Raw genomic sequence first — 27,933 nt, 5'->3', positions numbered from 1 at the left:
GGTGTCCCGCATCCCGGTGCGGTGAAGCTCGGTGCAGCTCGGCTCGGCACGGCTCTGCTCGGCTCAGCACGGCTCGGCTCGGCCGGGATGGAGCTGGGGACGGCGCTGGTGCTGGCGGTGCTGCTGTGCACGGCTCCCGGTAAGCCATCGGAGACAGGGGGTCCCGGGGAGGAGCCGTCCTCAGCCCCGCAACCTGCCGGGGATGCCGGCGAGTGGGGCGCGGGGATGTGCGGGGATGTGCGGGGCGAGGGGGGAGGCTGCCGGCTCGGCATTGCCTCCTCGCCACCCATCGAGGCCGGCCGAGGACTGGGGGTCCCTCCCCGTGCTGCCCGCAGGTGATGCTCGGGCTGGGGGTGGCGGAGTGGGGGCAGCCCAGCGGGGGCAGCGCCTCCGGACCAGGGGGTTTTGCTTCGGAGGCAACGGGGGGCAGCGGGAACGGGGTGAAGGAAAGCGCCCCTGGGTGCGTGGGAGCTTCAGTTCCCAGTAAAATGCATTAAAAAAAGGGTTTCTTCGCGGAATTCATTGATTGGTGGCCTCAAAGAGTGTAAGCGTGCTCGATTTATTATAAGAAAAGCTGGTAATCCCTTTCCCCAGGGAGTGAGATCATCAGATGAAGGTTCACTTTATTTCAATGTCCCACATCCTCTCGTTAGACCTTGAAGTTGGCAACGCAAGAAAACAGGAACTCCACCCTGGCCGGCTGAATTGTCGTGCTCTGCAGCTAGCTCCTGACCATCTGCCTGGGCTTCCTGTTATGACAGAGTTTTTGAACTTTCTGGGATGTGTGAAAAGTCATTATTTACCCTTCCCTGTTAAGTAGGTGATGGGAAAGTGTCTGCTTAAAGCATACTGCCTAAAAACTCGTCTATGATGCTTTACTTGTTGAGTAGCATTTGCTTTTGTCATTGCATTGATCCGAAGTTTGTTTATGCCTGTTTTCATAGGTTTGTTTATTTCTCTGGATCAGCCAAGTCTCAGCATCCAAAAAGATGTCCTCACCATAACAGCAAATGATACTCTAAACATTACTTGCAGGTAAGGGCCAATCTGTCCAGTCTAATTTTGGTAGGGTGACTTATGTAGTGGGTTTCTGTACAGAATTGGAGGTGATTCTGTCTCTCCCCCATCATTGCTCCTGTTCCACCCTCCTTCCTTGTCACCCCTCACGTAGCCTTTCCCTGGCAGATTCTTGGAGTATGGCATATAAAATGCTTCAGAGCAGGCTTAGTATGACACGGGAGGGAGCTGGGTGCTGTGTGACTTAGATTCATCATAACTTTGTTCTCAGGTAGCTTCCTCATTGATATTTACAGTAGGTCTGCTGATATGAATTTATCCTGCATGGTCTGATGCTCCATGGGATGGGATGAAGACAGTTCTCCAGAGACCTTAGGAGATAGCAGGGCTGGGGTTCACAGCTTGGCATCAGTACCGATGCTTGTGATGTGCTCACGCTCCCCTAATGTTTGATTTTCCAGTGGCCAGAGAGCTCTGTACTGGTCCTGGCCAAACAACCAGAGCAGTGCTGAGAAGCGCATCTCCGTGACGGACTGCAGTGATGGCCCCTACTGCAAGACTCTTACTCTCCTCAGAGTCATTGGCAATGACACGGGGGACTACAGGTGCCTTTACAGGGACAACCAGGCAGCCACAACCATTTACGTCTATGTTCAAGGTAAGTGCTTACGCAGTTCTCTCTTCCCCTAGCCTGACAAGAAAAAAGGGGTATTGAATATCTCAAAACACTTTTGACATTATCATTTCCTAGTCCTTGATTTCCAGTCCTATTAAACTGTTGCTTTCCTTATTTTTGTGTTGAGTAATTACATGCCAGCATGCTAGTTATCAACAGGAATTTCTGTTTACCTGTAATTTTAAATTGACCTCTCCATATGCAGTGCTTGGTCTGCATTCTCCTCCGTCCAGAGCTTAACAAATGCATCTCTACTGCGCTCTGTGCTCTTGAAGCTGAGTTATCACTGACCTCAGCAGGAGTTTCATATGAGAGGGATTATGTAAAATGTATTTTTAGCAAAACAGATCCCTTCTACAGCTTGCACTACCTGATACTGTTAAAGAAAACAAACAAGCAAACACATATAACCTTCTATGCATGCACAGACTGTAGCAGTAAGATCTATCTAAGTTTCAAAGGCTAAGTTTTTACACTTGGGCTGATGGGAATGCTGTTGTGTGTACAAGACACTGTGAAACCTTCTCTTTAAGAAGGCACATTCAGACACTGAGGCATCTACCTGATTCCTGTTGTCTGGTCCACCCTGTCTCATTTTTCTTGTAACTTACCATTTTTAAAAATAGGATGCAATTATATGCATGGGTTAGCTTGTTTTCTAAGCTTGCGAACTTACATTTTTTTGACTGACTTTGAAAAGGATGCTGCCATTGGGGGAGCCAGTGTAGCATGTCACTGCTTTTAACTGGTATTTCCTGTAATACTTACGCAAGAAAAGTCACAGTAGGGTAAATCAGATTTGTGTCGGCACAAAGACTGCAGTGGCGGGAAGCTATTCTCCAAAGTGTGTATTGCTGCTGATAAATGTTTTGAAAATAATGGTATTGTAAATCTGTGGGGCTGTCAAAATACATCCTCCCTTTTTAGTCTCATCATTTCAGTGTTTTACCAAATAAAAAAGAATAAAACTGATTTGAGATGAAATAAATAGGGAAAGGTAAAAAATTGGAGGAAGTTTCCTTCATGACCACAAGACAAATAATACTCATTTACCAATTGAATGTTCTTCTAGATTACCGATCTCCATTTGTGACTTCAGTTAGTGATCAGCTTGGCATTGTATACATCACTAAGAATAAAACCGTGGTCATACCATGTCTTGGAACCATCTCAAATCTCAATGTCTCTCTACACGCGGTAAGGAAAAAGCCCATTATTATTTTAAGAGTTAGTTGAAATTACTGTGACATAAATACGTTGCTTGAAGTATAAACATGTTTCTTGAAAACTGCTTTCCCTCCTTGGGAGCTTTGCAGCCTGTGGTTAGGAGGTGAGTGCTGTAACCTTACTCATCCATGATCCTGTGCTCTGAGAGTGGAGTGATTGCCTACAAAAGGAGGATTGCCTGAGCTAAGACATTAAAACAGGGATCCTGCCGTTATGGGAAATGTTGCGCTTGAAAATTCAGGGTTTGATTCTGAAATGTGACTGTGATCTGACTGTGTATTTTATCACTATTTCAAACAGAAATATCCAGAAAAGATATTTGTTCCTGATGGTAAATCGATTTCATGGGATAATAAAAAAGGCTTCACTATACCCAGTCATCTAATCAACTATGCAGGCATGGTCTTCTGTGAAGCCAAAATAGACAATGAAAGCTACCAGTCTGTGATATACATAGTTGCCGTTGTAGGTAAGCCAATGTTTTTTTCTCTGTAGACAACCTTCTTTTGCTTTCTACAGCATGCTGAACCAATTACATTTGGTTGGACTGTAGGTTATTCAATACTGACAATGTAGCTAATGCAAGATGTATGTTGTGATATGTATTACTTTTCTGTTAAATGCGATGTATTGTGTTCTTTCTAGTTCATCACTGGGACAAGTGCTTCTATTTTTAGTTTAACATAAGTTGACAGGGATTTTTTTCCCAAACAATGCAAGCCTTTTTTTCTAAAATCACTCCCTTTCCTACTTTATTTGCTTATTCAGGATCCAAGTAATTATTGAAGGGAGCTAGAGGCAGGCATCCATCAGCAGCAGATGGAAAGGAACTGCTGTGAGAGTGTACCAAGGGAACAGGGGATCTGAGGGTCACACTAGGAATTAGGTTGTCTTGTCTGCCTTCAGACATGTGTCCTCACCCTGAAGGGAATTTGTGCTTTACTGTTATATTTCGTCAATGGTTTATCAAAACCCAGAAATGCCAGCTCCTGAGCTGCGGTGCCATGATGGGGAGTGAGGTTTTGTCTAGCTTGGAAGAGACCTCCAAGATCACCACGGTTTGTCCCCGTGCTGTTAGGAGGTGGCAGCTGCTGGTTGAATTTCTCCTGTATACGTCCTGTCGTGACACTGTCTGATGTGGCTCTCACGTCACATGTGGGAAATGTTTGGGAGAGGCTTGCCCTTCCTTCCAGGCTCTTTCACATGCCAGTCATCATGCTGTGCTAGGGTGTCACGGTGCCTCTTCATAGCTGTGGTTTTAGTGGGAGTTTCAGTGAATTCATTTGGGAAAGTCAGTGCTGGGTGCTGTACCCCTCAATATTTTATTTGTGCCTTTTTCTTCCTCCAGGATACCGGATTTATGACCTGACGATGAACCCACACTACCAGGTGGAGCTCGCAGTAGGAGAAAAACTGGTTCTCAACTGTACCGTAAGGACGGAGCTGAATGTGGGGATTGACTTTAAATGGGACTACCCTTCTATCAAGGTAAAACCATAGTAACTGAAAGAAGCCATCACAGCACAATTTGGTTTAGTTACAGTGTCACTTCCCACTTCGTAATGCTGACAAGGCAGGTGATAATACACTCAGAAAATTGCTGCTATATGCAGGTGTTCAAAAGATGGCAGGAAGAATAACAATAAAACTCCCAATCACCTGTCTCTTTTCTATTACAGGAAAAGCGTGCAACCATAAGAGATTTAAAAACCACAGCAGGAGAAGTAAAGAAGTTTGTAAGCACTCTGACCATCGACAGCGTGAACTTAAGTGACAAAGGTCGATATACCTGTGCAGCATCTAGTGGCCGTATGAACATGAAGAACAGCAGCTACTTCATTATCCATGGTATGGCACCTTCCACTTCAGTTCTGTTGTTTGTCGCAGCTTTTGGATGGATAACTGGGATGCAGGAGGCATTTCGGTGATGAATCAAATGACAGAAATGAACCAAACTGTGGCTACAGTACTTCTCTTGCACCCACTAGTCTGTTCTTGAGTAGGATTATTTTTATACCTCAAGCCTATCTAATGGTAACTTTTTGAAGAAAAGTTACTGAAAGATGTAAAATCCTATGGGAAAATGGGCGGCAAAATTAACTGAAGTAAACCTCCTGTCCTCTTCTGTGATGATCTCTAGGAGGGCTGAATTAGCATAGATGATATTGCATAAGGGTTTTTCTCCCACCAGGTGAACATAAGTGAGGTCCTGGTGGCCCTGTGGGGCAAGGGTCTGGGTCAGCATGAATGAAGCTAGGCAAATAAAACTTTTGGCTTTTACATTATGAGTAGTTGAGTTAAATCAAGTTCTGGTCATACGGAAATGATGCAAAGGAAACAACTTTGACTAACTGCAGAGATAAGTACGAGGCCACATCCTAGAGCCTTTTCTCAAGCCTGTCTTGGGCACAGCCCCAGTGGCTCCACTGGCTTACTTCTAGAAAAAAATAGTCAGCATGAGAATGGCCTGTTTTTTAACACTGAGTCAGACAAAGGGTTTTATATTTTGAAGGATGGTGTTTTCCTGTGTCTAATTTCAGAGGCCAGAAAATTTTATATGTATATCTCTCTATATAGATAGATACCCATACATATTTGTGTGCATATTTTAACATTCAAAATTATTATGTAGAACAGTGATTCAAGATACACTCTTCTTTTTTTCCTGGCTTCTTCCTATTTCTCTTCAGGATCCAAAACTAGATCATTTCCTATAATGAGAGTACGAGATATCACGTCAATACCATCCTAAATCTTAGCCAAAAGTCTAGTTGCTGTCTTAACCTGCATGCAAATTTAAAGCAAGTAGGGTAAATCATTTCTAAGTGCGCTGTCACTGGTGAGGTTCGAGTACGTATATTCAGCCTCATGTCAAATACATAACTATGATATTGTAGTTTTGAATACTTTTTTTTTTTTTTCCTGGAATGAGTCAGTCAAGCCAGTTTTATGATACATATAAATAGAAGTATTGGAAAGGACGAAAAGGGGATGCTCTGCAGCCGAGCAGTCCTCGGAATTCCTTCTTTGGCCACAAAGTCATCGTGGCTCAGTAGAGCACCAGGTCTGACTGTCAGTGTGCTGCCTTGAGAGCTGAGTCTTTTCTCTGCTTTCCCAAGCTCCCTGGCAGGGAACTGCTTGGCTTTTCTGTGCAAGGGAAAGGACTGGGTTTTCATGGTGGGTCCGGCTCTCCAGAGCCTAGGTTGGAGCTGACTGTGCTTTACCAGTGCTATCCTGTCACTAGCCTCTGTTGGTCATCTGCAGTTAGATGCTAAGCCAAATGGAGATCATTTATGCTTTTGTCCCCATAGAAAGACCATTGCATTTACTTTTTACAGAAAGTCCTTTTATTCATCTGGAGAAAATGGAGAATGTGGTTGAGACGAGGTTGGGCGATACAGTCAAAATTCCTGTGAAGTTTAAAGGATATCCTCCACCAGAGGCAAAATGGTAAGAATCAGGACACAATGTGTTTGAAAAACTGAACTATTCTTAGTCGAGGTATATCACTAAAGTATTCAGAGCATTGTTTTGTGTTTGTTTTTTTTTTTCTGTAGGTACAAAAATGGAAAAGCCATCAATGCAAATCATACGGTTAAGCTTGGCTACACATTAGTAATCACAGAAGCAACTGAGAAGGATGCTGGGAATTATACTGTTGTCCTTACAAACCCTACTAACAAAATGCAGAAGAGACATATGTTCACCCTTCTTGTGAATGGTAAGTGACGTGCAAGGGTAACTCTCCTCCACGTGTAGATGCCGTGTGTTGCCATTCTTAGGATTTGATTTCACGTCAGAGCTAGAAGATATGAATGGCCTGGGGGCTTGGAGGAGAGCACTTAAACCCCAGCCCTGGGGATGTAGAGTTGGCCCGCCTCTCTTGGCTCCTTGCTCCAGGATGTGCTGCTGGAGAGGCTGCAGGCCCCTGTTGTTGTTGTGATGGTGCTGCTTGGTGTGTGTTTTTTTTTGTTGTTGTTGTTTTTTTTTGTTGTTTTCTGTATGTTATTTCTTTGCTTCTGTGTCCTGTTCCTTTCCTGCCCTCCTTGCTCTCCAGTGCTGGCCGTGCTTCTGGAGTCCTCCCCCACCCTGCTCCATCCTGGCCCTGGTCTGCCTCGCCCATCCTTCCTGCCCTGTGCCGGCTGTCCCGCATCTTCTGTCCTGTCCCACACAGCCCTCCTCCTCCTCCTCTTCCTCCCAGCTTCCCAGGAAGCAGCCTATCTGCTGTGCTTTGAAAACAGTAGGTCTTGGAAAGGGCAGTGAGGGTAAACGCTGAGGCATAACATACATTAAATGGCTGGGGATGGCGATGGGACCTCAAGAGCTACTTTTTAAACTTGGGGGTAATGAAGGGAGATTTTGCTGAAGATATTAAGTATTGCATCTTGAGGTCCTGATCCTGAAGGCATTGGGCAGGTTCACCTCTTCCCAATATGTACTTGTCCTCCGAGGTACACATTGTACACAAATGTCCCCAGCTTCTTCAGGGTTGAAGCGACACAGGGCACATGTACACTATGCTGTTGGGGAGCCTCAGGGGGTGTACAGCCTGTTCTCTCTTCCAGTGCCCCCCCAGATCGGCGAGAACGCACTGATGGCCCCCGTCGACTCCTACAAGTATGGCTCAACGCAGATGCTCACCTGCACCGTCTATGCCGTCCCACCGCCCACCGCTGTCCTGTGGTACTGGCAGCTGGAGGAGGAGTGCACTTTTAGCCCCCAGTGAGTGGCAATGGCAGGGCTGGGAGGTCACCATGATGATGTATGGCTGGGTGGAGAGCGGAGGGCAATAAAGGGTTCAGCCCCAGGATTTGATTTTGCTCCCTTTTGAGTCAAGGCAAAGCTTTTGCTGATGGTGACTCTAGGCTCCAAGTGACATCACGCAGTAGAGCATGACCAAAATTAGCCCCGTGACCAATGAAGAAGATTGTTGCACTTGATAGGCAACCAGGCTCTGATGAAGTAGTCAGAGAGACAAGGGCCACCCACGGCGAGGAGCTGGCAGCCTTTTCTTGTTGCCTTCAAGCCTTATTGAAGGGCACCTTGGCTCATGCTGGGTTTTGAGCACAGCTATCTGTGTGCCCCCCTGCCAAATCCCCCATTGGGCTGCAGGCCTAAAACTCAATCCCAAACACAGGAAATTTTCTGTTTATGCTAATTGCAGATCTTTGTGTTTTGTTGTTCTTTTTTTTTTTTTTTTTTTTTTTTTTTTTTCTTCCTTATGCTCAAGTGCTGAGTGTGACGGTGCTCTTTATCTGTGTGAAAGTGTCTCTCAGAGGAAGCGCTCTGATTGATGTTGGGGAATGATAGAGAGAGTGCCTGACTGAGATTCACGCAGCTTCCCTTATCTGGGCCTGCCATAAGACCAGATTTCCTTTTTAAAAAAAACAGGCAAGAAAAAAAAAAAAAGCATTCTTCTTTCCTGTTGTTGTTTTCGAAATGATTTCCACTAGTTTCTTCCTTTGGTGCCTGGTTGTTTCCTACACAATGGCTACTGTCCTCAAGAAATTCTTGTAGGGAGTTCAGTGATTTCTATGTCTCTCTGTCTTCCTTTGAACTAAATTAACTTGAATCATCCATTTTTGAATGGAGGTTTGTTCCCAGAATAGCTGCTTCCCTCCAAGCATCCTGATTGAGCTGACACAGGCAGATTAATTAGGAAATTCACCTTTCAGCTTGAGGGTTTCTTATTTTACAGAGCATAAAGGTCTCAGAAGGTTATAGGGTGCAATTTAATAAAAATGTTTCAAAAACAATACTTTTCCCTCCCAGACGTAGGCTGTGGCCAATGATCCATCTGATTTGTAGATCAATATCTGCATATTAGAAAGAGAACACTAAACAGCTCTCTTGAAGGGCTAATATTCTCCAAAAGGTGATAATATGGGCTGATATGCCTCTTCTTATCTCTCAGAAAAGTTCGCTCCGGAGCCAATCCATATGCATGCAGAAAGTGGAAAGTGATCTCGGAGAGAAAGGGAGGGAATCAGGTTGAGATCAAACATCAAGTTGTTACTATTGCTGGGAAAACAAAGGTGAGCACATTTTCTTTTCTATTGGTTGGGAATGTTTAGTCCTGTTCAGCAGTCTACATGCAGTAGTATATCAAGAGAGTCAAGAATATTTGCCTAAGAAGCCTGGGGATCTGCTCTCACTCAATCTTGTAAACTCCTGCAGAAGCTAATAGGCAGAGGTGGACACATAGCCCCGTAGACATCTACCCAAAGCAACGTTTTAGTGAGGAACTTAACTTGCTTACATTTCACTGCTTATGTCTTAGGGACTTGAAGTTAGTTGAGGTTAGTAAGGAGAAGCTGGGGAAATTGAAGAGCAGAAAAAGTTGTAGGTATAGTATTTAATGACACATACACCAGAGCCTGCTTTTTGTTGTTTTATTTTGTGTTATTGTTACACACCTAAGAGAAAAAATGTCATGAAAGGACTGTGCTTTGGATTTGTGCTGTGGAGAGATTTTTGGTTGTGCAGATACTTGCAGAGTACTTTGCTGACCTGCTGTGGTGGTCAGGCTCGCATATGTGCTTCAGCACTGATGTGATATGTAACTATTTGATTGTTCTTTTGCAGACTGTGAGCACCCTTGTGATTCAAGCAGCGAATGTATCTGCTTTGTATAGATGCATGGCTACAAACAGAGCTGGGTCAAGCGAGAGAGTTATCTCCTTTCATGTGACCAGTAAGTATACCTTTTTGAGAAGTCATGCTAAATTAACGTTATTTTGTCTGCTTCACTGTTTAGAGGTGCTTCGATGCTATTGTCTGATTCCTGTCCTCTACAAAATCCTTTAATCCTTTAGGCTTACTGAAGGTTTTCCTAATGCAGTCTTTAAGGTCACCAACTAACTTCAGCCAAGGGACCAGTTCTGCTGGCATCAGTGGAGTGGCAGTCCCATGAAACTGGTGCAAAATGGGCACTAGTATAATGAGAGTGATTGCTGTCGGGCTTTTGCAATCATTTAAAAGAGCTAGAGAGAAATTATGGTAGTTTCACAAAATGATAGTAGATGCAGTGTGAAAGCTAAGACTAGTATTTTCATAACTGATGGCAGAGAGCTTCTGTCTTGAAAGTCAGTCCCTGTATTCACTTGAATTAACATTTTAATCCACAGCAAAAAAAGAAACCATATAGTAATATTAAGAATCATCACTGGTTGCCAGAAATTTCTGTAGGAAGAACTATATTCATTAAACAGGCCTAACTTTGATCCATATAAATGTACTACTTTGAATGAGATTGTACTCTTTGCATAAGTGATTAATTGATTTGCCAGTGTTTTGTTTCCTCATTTAAAACTAGACAAGATGAGGAAAAGGCTATGTTTGTGAAATGGCGTCTTAATGTTAATGTTGGCAACAAAATGTACAACCTAATAGGAATTTATTTTGTTTTTAAACTTGCAGGGGGTCTTGAAATTAATCTCCAGCCTCGGGGTCAACTGACAGAGAAGGATAACATGTCTTTACAGTGTACAGCAGATAAATTCACCTTTGAGAAGCTATCGTGGTACAAACTCAGTGCTCATGCTTCACAGACGCCCTTTGGTGGGCTGCCCATGCCTGTCTGCAAGAACCTCGATGCCCTTCAGAAGCTGAATGCGACCGTTTCAAACACCAATGGGGAAAATGTCACCTTAGAGCTCATCCTCCGTAACATCTCCCTCCAGGATGGAGGGGACTATGTGTGCATCGCTCAGGACAAAAAGGCCAAAACACAGCACTGCCTGGTGAAGCACCTCACTGTTCAAGGTATGGATCTCTTACCGTGACCTGAGTTGTGCAGCTATGTAAGCAAACAGCTACAGTAGTGTCAGATTTTAGCATCTTCCTTCCTTGTATGTGCTGTCTGATGGTGTGCTTAGTTAAATAGGTTTAGACCACTTATAAGCAAAGGGGATGTTAGTTGAGCATGATAATGTTTGCTGAATGCAGGTCTGGGTATGGCCAGACATCAGGGACTTACTATCCCATCGGCACCAGCGAGGAAGCATTGATCATGCTGCTGTACTGTGCTTAGAGATGAGTTTGTCTTTTGCATACATAATAGCATGTATTTAGGTTATCTTCTCAATTTTACGTTTCATGACACTTTTTTTTCCCTGAAGTTGTAAATGCATGTGTATGTTTGCAGCATTAGTGCTACTCCATTGTGCTGTTGAATCATGGGTTGGAAGTAATTCAAGTGCAAGCAATACAAGCTGGTAATCAATTAGCTTTTCACACAAATAATGACAACTTTGTTTGAGAGCCTAGATGTCTGGGCTTGTTAGGCAGCTGTCGTGCTGATTCATTAAAATACCTGCGCATCTTCATGGGTTGTCCTGAATGAATGTCTGATGGACAGCTGCTGTCAGACTTCTCATAATGAGCCTGTAAATAGAAGTGGGAGGGAAGCAATTTCTCACCTATTCCCTCTTCCCTCAGCAGCCTGAGCAGTTACAAGTCAAATAGTTTAAAACAGATTACATCGGTGCTGTTAAGATTTTATTGGCTATTGTGATTTTTCTTATGTCGTGTGGAAGATTAACCATGATCTTAACATGAACACTGCAGTTATTGGTATTATAAAAGAATTTGAGACTTCATTACCAGGCCAAATGAGTAGTGCCTCTTGAAGCGCTATTACTGCAAAAATAGATACTTTCTTAACTCATCAATTATTTTACCTTGTTTTCATACCAACAGAGCCCATGGCACCCACACTTGCAGGAAATCTGGAAAATCAAACAACAAACATTGGTGAAACCATAGAAGTGTCTTGCACAGCAAATGGCATTCCTCCTCCAAACATCATGTGGTTTAAAAATAATGAAACGCTTGTTGAAGATTCAGGTGAGGGATTGATATTGTATTATGAATTTTCTACCACTTAAGGAATTCCTTTCATAGGGCTCACTTTTGATTTCCATCTCAAAAAGTTTCATTTTGATTTTTTCATATGAACTGGCATAAAAATAACAGAACTAAGAAAAATGATTTTTTTTCCCCTAGGTATCGTTTTGAAAGATGGAAACAAAACACTAACTATACGTAGAGTGAGGAAAGAAGATGGAGGGCTATACACTTGTCTTGCCTGCAATGTTCTTGGATGCACAAAAGCAGTGGCATTTTTTGCAGTGGAAGGTTAGTGTCAGCTTATTTCCAGGTTGTGCATGCAGTTGTTGTGATCACCAAAATAAGAAGAACAGAGTGAAGACTTTGTGCACTCTGTTGTGAGTGACATTACATTTCATTAATAGGAATATGTAGTAGTTTGGGGTAAGGGAACTCCAGGCTTCATCCTCCAAGCTCTCAAACTGTTTGTGAGACTCATCCTCATTTGTTCCAGTCCGACTGTGGCACACCGAAACGCAGTTCTCAATAGCCAATGAAAAACCCTAACAAGAAGATAATCTGAGTCTGAGTAACTGGAACAGTGATGAACTTGCCACCAAGAATTAGGACTTTCCAATTAGAAACCCTGGACTAAAAGTTCCTTTTCCTTTATTCAAGTGTGTTTACAAAAACTAGTCACTGAGTCGTTTACAGATCTCTGTCCTATAAGTCAGGGTGATTGTTCTATTGTGTTAGGGTAATTAAAGCAGTATCCTGATATTCTCATAGCTCCTGTTAAGATATTAAGATGCTGGGCAACAGTGTTTATGTGGAATGGAACTTATCTGCAGATGACATTAGTCTAGCTTTCAGTTGAGGTGGTAAATTTGATTAGGAATGATCTACCGGTCTGTAAAGTTGGAAATCTGTGTATGACATCCTGTTTCTCTTCAAGAAGTATACAGTGCAGCTCATTGGGGTCATGCAATGGGGTGTGCAGGAAAATCTGTATGGTGCAATGAGTGAAAATACAGGAGTATGATGCGGGGAATGGGAGCTGAGGAAGAGAGCTGCTCCTGCACATTATTATAAGTCCTTATTTTCACGTGTTGTTTTAAAACTATGTTTTTTCATGCCTCAGCTGAAGCATGTAAACAGACAAGAAAGAGGCTGTTCTCTGGCTCATTCTCAGCACTTTATTTCCCACATGATGTATCTTTTTTCTAGTTCTGGAGAAAGAATCTTTCTTTTTCTGGTATTCTGAAACAATGATTTATTTTTAAAATGAGAGATTTTACTTTTTATTGGCTGCCAAAGGTCCAGATACTGTCCATGGAACAAAACTGGTGCTAAGAAATTGTGTGGTATGTAAAACCACACAGAAGTAAGCAAATTCCAACATAAAAAACAAGCTTTTTGTTTTGTTTTGCTTTCGTTTCCTTGCCCCATGTTGCACTTCTAAAACAAACCTTCAGAACAAGGACCTCTATTCTGTGATATAATGAATGAACAAAACCAATAGCTTCCAACTATCACTCAGATATTCATTTATTTCTTCCCAGGCGCTGAAGAGAAAACAAATCTGGAGCTCATTATCCTTGTTGGCACTGCAGTGATTGCCATGTTCTTCTGGTTGCTTCTTGTAATCATCCTCCGGACCGTTAAGCGGGTAATGAAAAAATTCTCGTACTGTCGTATCAGCACTGGTCTTGCATGACAAATGAAAGCTGACTTGAGTCCTTTTGTGTTGTTTCTTTCCATTGTTCTTAAATCAACAGACACATTTTTTTCTCTGCATGCCATAACATTCTTGCCTGGAACTGTGGGCACAGAAATTTGTTTTTAATTGAACAGGCCTCCACAAGAGAAAAAAAAAATGTTTTCACTGTTTTTGTTTATTAAAAAAAAAGTGCAAGTAATTAACGATGATCACACAATGACATCGCATAGGGGAATGGTAGCCAGGGATTTCTGGGAAACAGTAGAATGAGAAAGTGGCACTTTGCACATCTCCAGCAAGAAAACTGTGCAACTACAACTAATGCCATTTTCCAGGCCAATGGAGGGGACATGAAGACCGGCTACTTGTCAATCATCATGGATCCTGATGAAGTCCCCATAGACGAGCACTGCGAACGTCTCCCGTATGATGCCAGCAAGTGGGAGTTTCCCAGAGACCGGCTGAAGCTAGGTGCGTCTTCCTTGCATGAGCCATTTAGTTATTATGAAGCCTGCTCTGCACCAGGAGGTGTTTGCACCATGGTGCTGCTCTGATGCAGGACCTCTTAGACAGGCTTTGGGGTCCCATAGGATGTAATGCAGCCTTTCCCCATTATGATCTCTCTGTTAATTTCTGCTATATAAATTCAGTTTACAGTGCTGTTTATTCTGCATCTTTTGGCCACTGTGTCTGGCAAATAAATCTGAATCTGTTCATCTTCTCAATTCAAGGTAAACCTCTTGGGCGTGGAGCTTTTGGCCAGGTCATAGAAGCTGATGCCTTTGGGATTGACAAAACTGCTACCTGCAGAACTGTGGCAGTCAAGATGCTTAAAGGTAAAGAAAGATGGTTAAAACTTCACCTTGAATGCTCAATATATGGATATTGCCAGTCCCACAACCAGTAGATAGAAAGATGAGCAAAAAATAATCAAAACGTTTATACCACCAAGACATAAGAATTTAGCTTAATAGTTGGTGTAAAGTATACCTTAACCTTATCAATAATTGCAGTAATGTCACTGTAGTTTTGTAGCTGTTGCTTTGTAGACTTCAGAAGATAAACTTGCACTTGCAAGCAATTTTCACATGTCCATATTTGCTGGATGCAACCTGGTAAGGTGGCTTTCTGCAGGGCTCAAACAATGAGTCTTAGACAAGCTCCAAAATAAGTAGTAGTTATGAGCAGCTTTCTCCTCTCTTTAAATCACATTATACTGCCTCACATTTGCCAAGGAGAATTCAAAGCTGTGGTTCCCAGAGACCTACAAATCAGACTTGGGTGGGACAACAGAGTAGGGCTCCCTGTGGCCAGGGGCTGTATCCCATTGATGCTGTGCTGGAGGTGGGTGGCAAAGCCAGGGGGTTTCTGGCAGTATGGTGTGAGCAGTCACACAGCACAGGCACTGTTTATAACACTGGTTGTTGTATACTTCCAGGACTCATTGCAGACTCATAGCAATGGGATGGGTGTGCAGTAATGACAATAAAAATTTAAAAAACCTTGTCTGTCCACCTTGCCAGTGCTCAGGCAGCCTGTGGAGAGCTCCCTCTTCCACCCCTCACTCCCCACTGCTTCAGCTCTTTCCTCCTACCCTTCTGTCCCTGGGGGATGGAGACAAGAGTCGCATCTCCTCCTTTTGGTGAAGCTACAAGGTCAGTCACATTTGATCCTGACCCTACCTCCCCAAGTCTGTGAACCCATTGGACCCTAGTGTGGACCCCAGCAGCAGCTACAGGACAATACTTATTCTTGTCTGCATGGGCTGGCTTGGAGGGTCAAATGGCAGTGTAAAAGCTGATCAAAAGGTCTGTATGAAAAAAGATGGCTTGTGTCCCTGTTCTGATGTGCTGCCCTGGGCAAACTTTTTTTAAAAACAGAGCAGAACCATCCTTGTAGTACATGTGGCTGGCTTTCATTGGTGTCTTGCGGCATAGCTGATGCAGGCTACCAATGATAAAGACTTCTCACTAGATGGGCTAAAAAAATAATGGAAGAGAAGGTAGAGGAGGGGAAAACTTTTTCCTATCTGTGATGCTCCTGACCTGTGTCATTTTACCTCTGCAGAGGGTGCGACCCACAGTGAGCACAGAGCACTGATGTCAGAGCTGAAGATCCTCATTCATATTGGCCATCATCTCAATGTTGTAAATTTACTTGGAGCCTGCACAAAGCCAGGAGGTAAGTAACTTTTCAGCAGGTGGGAAGGCACTAATGAAAACCCTATTTCTGCCATTTCTGATGCCTAGAAATTTGAGTTTCGAAACTGAGTGTTGGTAACTGGTAACAGTGAGCAGGTCCAGAGATAGGGTAAGAGCTCAGAAGCCCTGTCTGTGTACTACATCCAGCTCCACCCTTTATTCACCATTGTAAACCCTTGAACACTCTTGTTCTGTCACTTTGCTTATCAGCACCTCAAATTCACTTCTCTAGTAGACACCCCAAAGTAGTCTTTGGGTCTGAGTCTAGTAGGGGATGTCACAAGTTGGTCTTATTCTTGTCACCAGCTACAGTGCAACTTCCCTCTTTGACTTTGCATGGGGTGTGGGTGCCTCTGTGTGTGTGTAGGAGGGGAGATTGCAATTTGGAGTCCAGCTCTGGGTGGATGAACCTTTCTGACTTTATAATCCAGGACAGATGTTTCATTTAACAAATCCAGCACTGAACGCTAATTTGGAAGAAATTCAGTGTAAAGTAACTCAGTAATAATTTTTCAGGGAAACTGACTTGTTGGCTTACTGTGGGATCAGAATTTAATTAGTAAAGTTCCATGACAGAAGTGCAGTAGTTGAATGAAATATAATCCATAAATATTTCTTTCCTTGTTTATTCCATAATAAAATAGACGTGGCCCATATGTGGAACCTAGGATGGAAATTTGTCATTTTAATATATGCTTATATGAAGCAATTTGAGCATGAAATACCACATTTTGATTGTACATTAAGGCATCGATGTTTGAAGCTGAGATTCCTGATTTAAGTTGTTAGGACTTAAACTGTGTAGACAAAAATGCATGGATGCATTTGTGTACTGTATTGCAGATGAGTGCTTGATTGCACTGAAATTTATTCAGATATGCATGTTGCATCCTTACAGTATGACTTAGCATAGGCAATTATTGACACTTTAATTAAAAACACACAAGTATACATTTTCACATATGATCTTAGGTCTATGATTTTGAAAAGCATGTGCTTTCTTTTCCTATTTTTCCCAACAAAAGAGGAATCAATATTTTTTTTTTTTATTACTGCTATATTTTAAATCTCTGAAGAAGTAATAGAGTGCTTTTTGGAATGCATGTTTTTCTAACCACAAATCATGCTACAAAATAAGGTGGGGTGTAAATGATCTTTCTAAGTAAGTGCTTTGTGTGTTATACAGGCCCACTCATGGTGATCGTGGAATATTGCAAATTTGGAAATCTGTCAGCCTACCTACGGAGCAAGAGGAGTGAATTTATCCCATACAAGGTACAGGAGTTAAGATTAACAGTACAATGGTTGATATGGTGTATTTTTCCACCCACACTTTTTCTGTTCCTTGTGTAGAGTGTAGTGGCGGTTCTTGGGGACGCTGGCTGTCCAGTGCTTCTCATGGGAATGAGAGATGACAAAGACATCAGAGGTCATCTAGTCTTTCCCCTTGCCTCTGAAATGTAGCTATTTTGTTATTGTTAGCTTAAAATGTGCAAAGGAACTGGGCTTCCACTATTTCCCTTGGCAGATTATTCTACACTTGGCCGTATCTGTCAGGAAGTTTTTTCTGATTATCTGCCTGAATTTTTTCCTTTCTTAGTTAAGCTCCAGACCACCTTAAATAACTGCACTCCCTGCTTTGTGTTTATGTCCAACAGATATCCATAGATATCTTTTATCACATGATTATCCTTTCCACTTTGCCCTTGGCTCGTTGCTGAACCGGGCTACCCATATTTTGTAGTCTGGCTCACCCACAACCAAGAGAAAGGCCTCTAAGCTGTGTTCTGCAGAGCTGGTAGACCTGTCCTTCAGCCTCCTTGCAGCTGCTCTATGTAGATCAGAGCTTCTTTAAGCCGTTTGTCAGTTCTCCAGGGGGTTATTTTTCTTCATCCTTGGAGTCATTGTTTACTATTCCGTATTGGCAAAGGCAACTCGCTGCATCCTTTTGTGAGGTAAAAAGGATAAACAGCTATCTGAGGGGCCTTGAGGAAAGAGGCAAGGTTTCACGAGTGTGCTGACCCTTGCTTATACAAGCGTTGGAGATGGGAATCAGCAATGGAAAAAAACAGTGCTGCCACAGGAGCTAAGTAACTAAACTGAAGCAGGACAAAATGGAAATGTGATAGAAGAAGTCTGAAGGGCTGGGATCCTCTCCAGGGGCATTTGGTGGCTCTGGGGAAGAAGGAAATAAATCGGATTTTGAAGGCTGCTAGTGTTTTGGCCAAAGTGTAGAGGTTTAGTGGAAGGGCCTTTGCAGCAGTAGAGCAATAGCAGTACAGAGAGGCTTGACTGCGTGAGAGGGGATTCGGCAGCATCCATGTGTGCTTTGCAGGTGGTAGGGACCAGGACTTTGGTGTGAGGCTGAGAAAGGCAGAAGCCTGACACTCGTCAGTGTTGATTTCTTTTGAAGAATGTAGAGCTGGAAGTGGAGGGTGGCTGGGAGGCTGAGGGAGGAGGCTCTCGTGGTGCTGTGAGGTGGTGCCCATGATGCAGAGCATGGGGAACATCATTGCCTCACCCAGGGAAGCTTCTGACACGCTTTCTGTTTCTGATTTCTTCCACCTCCCCTCCCTTTGCTAGACTAAAAGTGCCAGGTTTCGTCAGGGGAAGGAGAACTACGTTGGGGACATCTCCACGGACCTAAAGCAACGCTTAGACAGCATCACAAGCAGCCAGAGCTCAGCAAGTTCTGGGTTTGTGGAGGAGCGGTCCCTCAGCGATGTGGAAGAGGAGGATGGTAGGATATGTTTTCTCCTGGTTTTGGAGCAGCTGTCATTGGTGGAGGCTGATGGGGGACATGGGGAACAGAGTGATTTCCAAATCTTCCTCAAACTGTGTGCAGAGTATTTCCTGGATGGCCAAAGTTGCTGAGCTATGGATCACTGTAATTCAGCAACCCAAACTCCTCACCCAATCCCAGATAACATCCGGGCTGGAAGGGTTCATTTTTAGTGCACTGCCTTTTGGAGAACCATCTCAAGGTCTTCAGGAAAAATCAAGGAGCACAACTTCCAAAGGTAGCATAGAGAGGGTGTGCCAGAATGCTAAATTAATTTCCTCAGTGTTTACCCAGAGGTTAAATATCGTGAAACACCAGCTGCTTCACTGCTTATTCACAGAGAAGCTGGATTGCCTTCCTTCTGTGCAGGTGGTCCGTCAGGAACAGGAAACCTGAATTATCCTCTTATTCAAAGCCTCCCCTGGATATACATATGCTTTGCAGTGGTTTCACTGATGTATTTGCCATGTTCTCCTTTGGCAGCGACAACACAAAGTGCTCACTGCTGCCAAAGTGTTTCAGAGAGCACTTATTTCAGCAAGTGGTGGGATCAGGCTGGTCAAGGGGGAGGCCATAGCTCATCTGCCTTTGTCTCAACTAATTCTGAAAATCATGCAATGCAAAGAAAATTATCAGTATATTAATGATCCTAATAGGTAACATCAGACATGCTCTTTATGAGGTATTCCTACACCATTTTGGTCCTTTCCAGACCTCTTCAGTGTAACCACTGACCCTCTGAGCCTGGGCAGTTTTTGAAGTGTGTAGGCCTAAAGCAGGCTTCGAGGTGAGAGTTTGAGCCAGAAGAATTGTAGTTTGTGGCAGATTTCTTAAAATCAAGAGCTGCGCACAGAACTTGAGACATATAATTCAGTAGGAACTAAATGCTGAGGTACCTGTTGGATACTTGAGTACATTATTCCTCAAGGTCACTAGAAGGTGAACTTAAGCTTCTTCTACCCAAAATTAGCAGGGCTTTTTGCCAAACTCAAGATTTTCTCCCTGTGGCATATTTTTCCCCCGTAAGGACTAGGTGTGACCTTCTAATCTGCTTCCACAGTCATCTGCTGAAACCACAGCAGGCCTTTCCTGTCCTAGGAACTCATGAGCTGTAGTTTTGGCTGTTTTTCTTTCGGGATTGTTTCACAAATCTTTCCACTGGTGGGAACTCTGCATGTCTGTGAGGAAGCCTGGAGTAAAACCCATCATCTCAAAGTGTATTTTGCACTGGTCTAGTCTGGTGCAAAATGGATTGCTAGTGCAATTATACAGCCAAAAAAAAAAGGTGGGGGGGGGGAGCTTGTTTTGCTCTTCCAGCTCACTGTGACATGAGGTTAAGATGGACATTTACCTAAGAAGCAGTTATGGGTAAAATCAGTGACAAAGGGCATGCCTGACTGTTGCCTGATTCTTTGCAGCTGGTCCTGAAGACCTTTGCAAGAACCCTTTGACCATGGAGGACCTCATCTGTTATAGCTTCCAGGTGGCGAGAGGAATGGAGTTCTTGGCTTCACGCAAAGTAAGGAACTTCTCAGGAAGAGTGGCATGTTATTTATTTGACTGTAGGAAATAATGCTGTAGGTCTGTGGAAGGAAACAGCGTGTTCATCTTTGGACTAGCAGTCATCCGCACCATTTGCTTTTTGCCCTGAGACATATCTGAATCATAAATATTACAGAGCGAAACAGCCCGTGCGTTTATTGACACAAATGTTAGTGATCTGTATAAGGTTTATGGGTCACCGCTTCATAGAAGAATGATTAAGTAGTTGGAGGAGGGGAGCTGATGTATGAGGATGACGAATTAAGGACAAATCCCTGGTAAATGGAGCTACACTAGATAGGAGAGCTTGCTCTGAGGAAGTTGCCTGTAACTTGTGTGAGGAGAGACAATGCTCATCTACCAAACTTTGTGGATATTGTCCCTTCAAAGAATCTCTTAACAAACAGTTAATGCCCTGGTTGTTGATAGCACCTCACCTGCATTTTAACCTTCTATAAGTGCATCTCCATGGTTTGATCCTAAATGTACATAGTAAATGTTTAAACGGATGTAAATTTTTGTAAAAAAAATGCCAGTGAGAATGAGGAATTCCCTGCAGTGGTATAGAAACAAGATTACTTGGAAATGGTAAAAGGAAATAGAAGTGGAGAATATAGCACTGCTCTAGAGTGCAGGCTCGGTCCGCAAGGCAGATGTCAGAACTTTTTCTAAAAATGTGCATTTGTCCACTTTTATGCATCCTGGTTGGTGTGTATATGTAAAAATAGGTCTTTCCTTGATCTGTATTTCTAATCCATACTAGAAGCAAATCCGCAGCTACTTTCAGAGCCTAGATTTTTTAATTCGAGCTATTGAAGTTTGAGTTTTGAAGTCTTTGGTTGTTGGCTAAGCTGTCATTCTGCATAAATAAAGTCATGGAATTTTCTCTCTCTAGTTGGGATTAGTTTGTATTGGAATCGAATTGGCGTTTTAGTCTGGTATGTTTTTCAGAGCAAGAGTGGAGTATACAGATTTTAGTGAACCTTAATAAATCTAAAGGTAATCAGATCTGAACCTGTTTTGTGTCAGCTTCTTAGGATAAATAATTAGTTAACTTCAAAGGCCCTTTCTGCATAGTGGATAAACAGATGCATGTTTGTATTTGGGAACACAAGTATTCTTGAGCCAAATCAGTTGTGACCATCAAAAAAGCACTTAAAATCAGTAACAGTGGATGCTGAGGTTTCATTTTCTTGAAAGGTTTTAAGAATTATCTGGCCTTTGAGGGTAGGAGAGCACATATGTGAAAGAGATCAGCCTTGCGGTCGGAGCTGTGACAACAGGCAGCATATAAAGTTGTTTACTTCTCTTTGCAGTGCATCCACAGGGACCTGGCCGCTCGTAATATCCTCTTGTCAGACAATAACGTGGTCAAAATCTGTGATTTTGGCTTGGCTCGAGATATCTACAAAGACCCGGATTATGTCAGGAAAGGAGATGTAAGTTTCAGACTCTCTATTTGAGAGAGATAATGTTTTTCACCTTAAATGGCTTTGTGGAAAGTCAGTGTTTTACTGAGCCATGATATTTATTTATTTTTTAATGAAATTGCTTTCAGGCCAGACTACCCCTAAAATGGATGGCACCAGAAACTATTTTTGATAGAGTATATACCATTCAGAGTGATGTGTGGTCCTTCGGAGTTCTGCTGTGGGAAATATTTTCATTAGGTGAGTCATTTTAATTTTATTGACCTTCTTAAAATTTAAACAACAGAGTCTGTTGAAGAAAACAGTCAGAGTGTTCTTGGATTCTCTTCAGCACTTTTTTTTTTACTTCTCAAAGATTTCCTGTTTATTTTCTCCATCAAAATGAAACCCTCAAATTTCCTTAAAAATGCAAATGTGGGAACATGGACTTGAATGCATCTTCATACAATTTCAGTATGTGATTATGTGCCTCATTTAGTCAATCAGTTGCTGTTGCCATCATAAATATAAATTGTTTGCACATCCAAATATGCTGAACTACCTTATTAACTCAGGCCATAGTGGATTATATGTCTGAAAATGAATTCCAGATCTTAAAGAGCCTAATGCATTCAAATTACCATTGCTCTCATTTTAGGCGCGTCACCATACCCTGGAGTGAAAATTGATGAGGAATTTTGCAGAAGACTGAAAGAAGGAACAAGAATGAGAGCACCAGACTACACAACACCAGAAATGTAAGAAAATATTCTTTCAGCTGCCACAGTTACCCCACAGCAATAACAGGTGTTTAAGCTAGCAATAGGTTCTGTTTTCTTCAGGATGGCATTTTAATGGGCTTGTTCTTCCAGGTACCAGACAATGCTGGATTGCTGGCATGGAGATCCTAAGCAGAGACCAACTTTTTCAGAGCTGGTGGAGCACCTGGGGAATTTACTGCAAGCCAATGTCCGTCAGGTACATGAAATGTATTCTCTGATTACTAAAACTACCAATTGAACCTCATCCATATCACCAGCCACCAGAAAATACCATGGATGGGTACTGACCGCTGGAGCCATGGGAGAGCCTTTCCTTCTTCCACTGCTCCCAACAAGCAGTTGGGACGACTGGCAAAGAAGAATGATCCCTGCTCCACGAGGGCCACCCAGAGCTGGCTGCACAGAACTATGTCCAGGCAGCATCTGAAGATCTCCAAGGAGAGAGTCCACAGACTTATGTTCCTTATGTACAGAATCTTTTTTTTTAATGTATATCGACCCATAACCCAGTATAGTTGGATTACTAATGATTTAGACTCCTGTCATGAACTATAGAGTACTGTGACAACAAAAGACAAAAATTATTTACTGTCTGGTAACTAATAGCTAATTATGTGTGTGTCATATCATAACCCAAAAGAGAAAGATGAAAAAAAAATAGAGAAGAGATGGAATCTACTAAAGGATTTCTTATGGCACTACAAATAGATACACAGTACTGAAGGATGCATAATCCAATTTTTCATGCCTAAGAGCAGAAATTTAAATAAGTGGAGAAAAGTTTTTAAAATATAATACTTGTTATTCACATCAAGTGAGATTCTGAAGTATTTATATAAAAGTTACTTTTTGCTATCTCCGTTTCATTCTTTTTTTCATTTACCTCATACATATAACTTAGTCTTTATGATTTATATCCTGTAATCCAATTCAATCTTATCTTCAGTTTAGGTCTATTTTTTTTTTCTTGAGATTCATGTACTTTGCATTATTGGGATTCAAAAATTACTAAAAATGACATTTTTTTATTTCAAAGATATCAAGAAAAGACTCTGCATACACATTTTATTATGTCATATAAATATATGTCATATAAAATTCCCATTTTTTAATCTTAAAATACTTGCCAGGAGTTCTTTAAGTTTCCTTTTTTTAATGTAGCTGCTCCTGCAAAGCTGATATAATGCTTGTAATTTAAGAAAGCAGACCAGGTATCTCTGCTGAACTGACTCATTCTCCATATATGTGTGTGTAACTGTATATCTCTATAGTCTATTTAATTTTTGTATTTTTTTCACTGCATTCTACAGGATGGTAAAGACTACGTTGTCCTTCCTTTGTCAGTATCGCTGAATATGGAAGAGGATTCGGGTCTCTCTCTCCCAACTTCACCTGCTTCCTGTAGGGAGGAAGAGGAAGTCTGTGATCCTAAATTCCATTATGACAACACAGCAGGAATTAGGTATTTTATATGGTGGACATCCTACTGGGGCCTCTGGGCAGTTTTTGTTCATGCTGGGGGCAGGGAAAATGAAAGGAAGAGACTTCAGCTGCTCTGCTCCATATTTAACCTCCTCCATAGGGATAAGAATAAAGTTGCTGTAGGCAAAAACAGGTTTCTTACCTTCCCAAATACTAATGATAACCTTTAGATTTTTTTCATTATCCTTTTAGTATTTAGTATTCTCTTTAAAAGAATAAAACAAGAAGAAGAAAAAAAAAAAGTCCTGCAAGAGTATTGTTAGTTTTTAAGAAACAGAACAAATACAAGGTTGTATTGATCCGATTCAGGTGTTCACACTCTTACATTGCAGCACCCTAAAAAAACTAAAGGTAATAGATCTGTCGATAAGTAGCCTCGCTGGCATTTCCCCTCCCAACATGAAATGTTGGTACATAGGTCATGAATTGATAGCCAAGGGGAACGCAAGGTAAATTGTCACTGGGTTTTGTCCACTGCTTACTTCTGTTGTGCTGCTGGGGTATCCGTGATGGACCTGTAGTGGTAGATGCTGTGGGGTATTGTAGCAGAGGTGAATCCTCTATGTGGTTCTGGGAAAGACTAGGTAAGCACAGTGCTTTTCACACTTCAGTTTAACACTTCAGTCCTAGAGAAGAACTCTCAGCCTTGTGTTTTAGTAGTGGGGCACTCCAAAATATACATTTTTAAGACACAAAAGTCTGTGCCCTGCTCTCCACAAAAGTATTAGCTATGAGGAGAGGCTGATGACTACAGCCTTTAAATCAAAGCTGGAGGAGGAGAAGCAAGCACAGGGAAAACACAGAGAATATTAAAAATTATTTAGATTTCTGAGGCAAATTAAAATCAGCAGGAGGCTGGCAGAACTTGGCACAACCAGACTCAAAAGCTGGGAAAGGGGATGAATGATGCCTTCAATTGCCTCCAGCTTTGCACAGGTGTATGCAGGCTTCTCTTCCAATTCCACAATGCCCAGAGTGACTTTTTTTCATTAGCTGTCAGGAACATAAATTAGCCCTGTTTAACTGAGACAACATCCTTTTCACTCCACATGCACCAAGAGAGAAAGCTGGGGGGTAGCTGTTGTGCTTGCTGTATTAGTTCCTTCACGAAAGTCCAATGTGTTGTTGTTTTTTTTTGTAGTTGTTTTTTTCATGGATGTCATCCTGACCAGAGGGCTTCTTTTGGAGAAGAGCCTTCATGAGGGATGTAGTGCTGCCTGTTGTGATCCCCATGGCTTAAGGGTGGCAGTCTGCAGAGTCTGCTGTTGTTGTCCTAGGTCCAGCCAGGGGTCTCTGAAGTTCAGCCCAAAGAAAGAGACACATGCCTTTGCTCCAGGCTCCTCTGTTTATTACACTTCTGAGCAAAGCTTGCAGGAAGTGAAGGCCTCCAGCATAATCGAGGAAAGGAGCTGTTTTTTCAAAGCTGTTTCTTAGAATTTGCTCAGAGATCAAGGTTGTCAGGAGCAGAAGGTCAGAAACTTGCCACTTTCTAGGCGGCTCATCCTTTTCAATAAATGGATATTTTGAGGTTTGCATAATATGTTTTGACACAAGGATAAATTTCTCTGTAGGGAGATAAAAGGATTCTGATATCATAGTGCTGTTTGCAGCCAAGTTGTGGATACTGGACACTAGGTTTTTGCTTTTGTTTTCTTTTCAGTCAATACCGACAAGGTAGCAAAAGAAAAAGCCGACCTGTGAGTGTGAAAACGTTTGAAGATGTCCCATTGGTAACCACTGTAAAAGTTGTTCAGGAGGTGAGTTTGTCTGCTGTTTGTATTTCTTTCCCTTTTATTGATAAGTGTATTTTTTTCTTCTTCTTTTTTTTTTTTTTTTTTATTCCTTTACATTTAATGCATTTTAACACCTTTACAGGAAAACCAAACAGATAGTGGGATGGTTCTTGCATCTGAAGAGCTGAAGACATTGGAAGAGAGAGACAAAGAAGTGAAAATACCCTTTAGGTAAGGCTCAGGCTGCAAAGAGGACTGACTTTTTCTTGCAGTAAATCAGAACACTGATAGCTTTGTAAATTTTCTTAAAACATAAAGTATTTTCTTACTATATATTTAAAACACACAGAAAGAAAAGCTGTGCATTGTATGTCTGGTCATCCCCATTTGGTACCAAGAGAGGGAAGCTAACACAGCTGCTGCAAGCATCAGGCAGCACTGCAGAAGGGACTTGTATTTATCATCTGCAAAAGCATCAAATACCCATTGAAAGAACCAAGCCAGTGCACACAACTGGAATGACAAAGAGCTCTCTTTTTTCTAAAGCTGACTCTTTAGTTTTCAGGATGTACCTGGGTGTATTTTCAGAGCATTGTATAGAGCTTTAATTGTGCAGTTCACAGGAAACACAGTGGCATTCATCTAGCTGAAACCTCACGTATGCTCTCTGAGAGCTTCTCAGATGAATTATTTTGTGCAAACAAAGGTATAGAGCAGTTACAATTGTACCTTGGATTAATTATACAAAGTGTCTCAAAATTTTCTCTCCCTTTCATTTGAAGTCACAATCTATCTCCCTGCACTGCTATAAAATCAAGTATCTTTTTCATGCATTAGTGAAGTTAGGGCGTATAAAAAAAAAAGCCTGTCCTTATAATCAAACACATTTAAAAGGGCTTAAAGCCAGTTTTATCAAATACACGATTTTGCTTTTTTTTGGTGCCGTGATGGAAAACAGCTGCCACCAGAAGACAAGTCTCAGTGGCTCTCTCTGATTTCCTTCCATTTGCTTTCTTTGCAGCACGCTGGTGCCCAGCAAGAGCAACGAGTCTGTCATGTCGGAAGCCTCCAACCAGACAAGTGGGTACCAGTCCGGGTACCACTCGGATGACATGGACACCACCGTCTACTCCAGCGAGGAGACCGAACTCTTGTGCACCCGGGAGGCTTCTCCTGCCCTCTCCCATGTGCAGGGGCTGCCGTACGATGGTGCCACACCGTTGCCATCCCCACCACTCTAGGGCAAAGCCAGCAGCTCCAGGTCCCCTGTGATGTGCCTTCCTTGCCTGGGCTGGCGGTATTCGGGTTTGATGTGTACAGAGACCATGTCCGCGAGACTAGGAAAAGACGTTTATTTTTTCGTGAAGAGGACAAGGGAGCATCTTGCAGCGAAGAGGCGCAGTGCCGGGCTGTGGAGTGCTTTCCTCCAGCGATGCTGGTGGCCGAGGACATTCAGCCCTGGCTGGGGTGTGTGGGTGCAGTGCTGACCCGATGACACAGGCAGCTTTGTGGCCTTTGGGACCCTTGTGACATGCCGAGCATCTGCCCAACACAGGCAGCAGCAGGACGTTCAGCTTAACTGTTTCTAGTTGTACGAAATAAAGGCACAGCCCTGCTCTATTTTTTTTTTTCCCGGCTGGACTCCAGGAAGGAAACAGCACGGCACTGGCTTCTTGTTTCTCAGAGTTATCCCTTGCCTGCACCTCCACAAACAAAAAAAGGAACCTCCAGCTCAAGGCTCTGGCACTCACTGATGGCCTGAGGCTAAACATAGGCAGGGCTAAATATAGGTGCGGGCGATGGTCTCTGTCCTTGGCAGAGAAAAAAAGTTGCTGTACCAGACCTCATGAGCTGTGTCTCCATAGGGAAGACTTGCCTAGTTAGCGGCAGGGAGCCGAGTGATGGGATGTGGGTGCCTGGGACATGCCTCCCCTCCAGGGGTGGCCCAGGCAGTCCTGTGGTCCCGATGGGGTATCCTAAGCACACCCTACTTTCTCATCTCACCCCCTTCCCCAGATGTAGTCAGGGTCTTTCACTCGCAAACTCTAAGTCTGCACTGGCAGAGACTGGGGTTTCTGCAGTCTTGGGAATCCGTGACTGGTTTCATGGCAGCTCCAACCTTTTCTGAGGCATGAGGTTGTAACTAAAGGTTGGACAACTTCTGACCTGTGCTCTTGTAGTCACAGAGCTCCATTGATGGACACAATGCAGGCTACAAGGTTTTAAAATGTAAAGCTATTTCTACCGAACTCTTTTTTTGTATTTTTATAATGTTGTTTTTTGGTTTTGTTATTTTTTTTGGCTTGTTTGTACTTACTATAAAGTCAAATGCTGGGAACCATGAGTATAAGGCATATACAGTATTTATAGCCTCTCTATGTAGAAATAAATGTAATATATTAAAATATAAATATATATTATATAATGTATATTGTACTACTCACATTTTGTATCAGTGTTCTGTAGCATTACAAGGGTCACAATATTTTAATAGATAAATCTTTTCATTTTATTAAAAGGGTCCAGAAATCTA

At 42.5% G+C, this 27,933-nt stretch overlaps 1 protein-coding gene across 1 annotated transcript; it reads left to right on the top strand.

The window, feature by feature from the left end:
• On the top strand, window positions 1-27,933 carry KDR (kinase insert domain receptor). Its single transcript, XM_084517125.1, has 30 exons — window positions 1-139; window positions 945-1,035; window positions 1,479-1,675; window positions 2,766-2,890; window positions 3,221-3,389; window positions 4,269-4,408; window positions 4,600-4,768; window positions 6,259-6,370; window positions 6,478-6,641; window positions 7,486-7,642; window positions 8,835-8,955; window positions 9,506-9,614; window positions 10,340-10,684; window positions 11,621-11,767; window positions 11,927-12,058; window positions 13,312-13,418; window positions 13,805-13,940; window positions 14,201-14,305; window positions 15,537-15,650; window positions 16,857-16,945; window positions 18,254-18,410; window positions 19,871-19,971; window positions 21,311-21,433; window positions 21,553-21,664; window positions 22,062-22,161; window positions 22,276-22,381; window positions 23,496-23,647; window positions 25,328-25,424; window positions 25,543-25,631; window positions 26,422-27,933. The coding sequence occupies exons 1-30, from the start codon at window positions 88-90 to the stop codon at window positions 26,639-26,641; spliced, it is 4,038 nt and encodes a 1,345-aa protein (XP_084373251.1). The 5' UTR covers window positions 1-87; the 3' UTR covers window positions 26,642-27,933.

The sequence above is a fragment of the Aythya ferina genome (assembly GCF_964211825.1).
Source record: "Aythya ferina genome assembly, chromosome: 4".
In the NCBI taxonomy this organism is placed as follows: domain Eukaryota; kingdom Metazoa; phylum Chordata; class Aves; order Anseriformes; family Anatidae; genus Aythya; species Aythya ferina.
The sequence above is the reverse complement of the archived record's forward strand: the minus strand, read 5'-3'. Positions and strand labels throughout refer to the sequence as shown.

What these genes read in the sequence shown, in the direction of transcription:
- KDR (XM_084517125.1), top strand. Translation starts at nt 88, where the DNA reads ATGGAGCTGGGGACGGCGCTGGTGCTGGCGGTGCTGCTGTGCACGGCT. An exon ending in GGCAGTCAAGATGCTTAAAG is followed by an intron (nt 14,306 to 15,536) that starts GTAAAGAAAGAT and finishes TTACCTCTGCAG; the next exon opens with AGGGTGCGACCCACAGTGAG. An exon ending in CTGTAAAAGTTGTTCAGGAG is followed by an intron (nt 25,425 to 25,542) that starts GTGAGTTTGTCT and finishes ACACCTTTACAG; the next exon opens with GAAAACCAAACAGATAGTGG.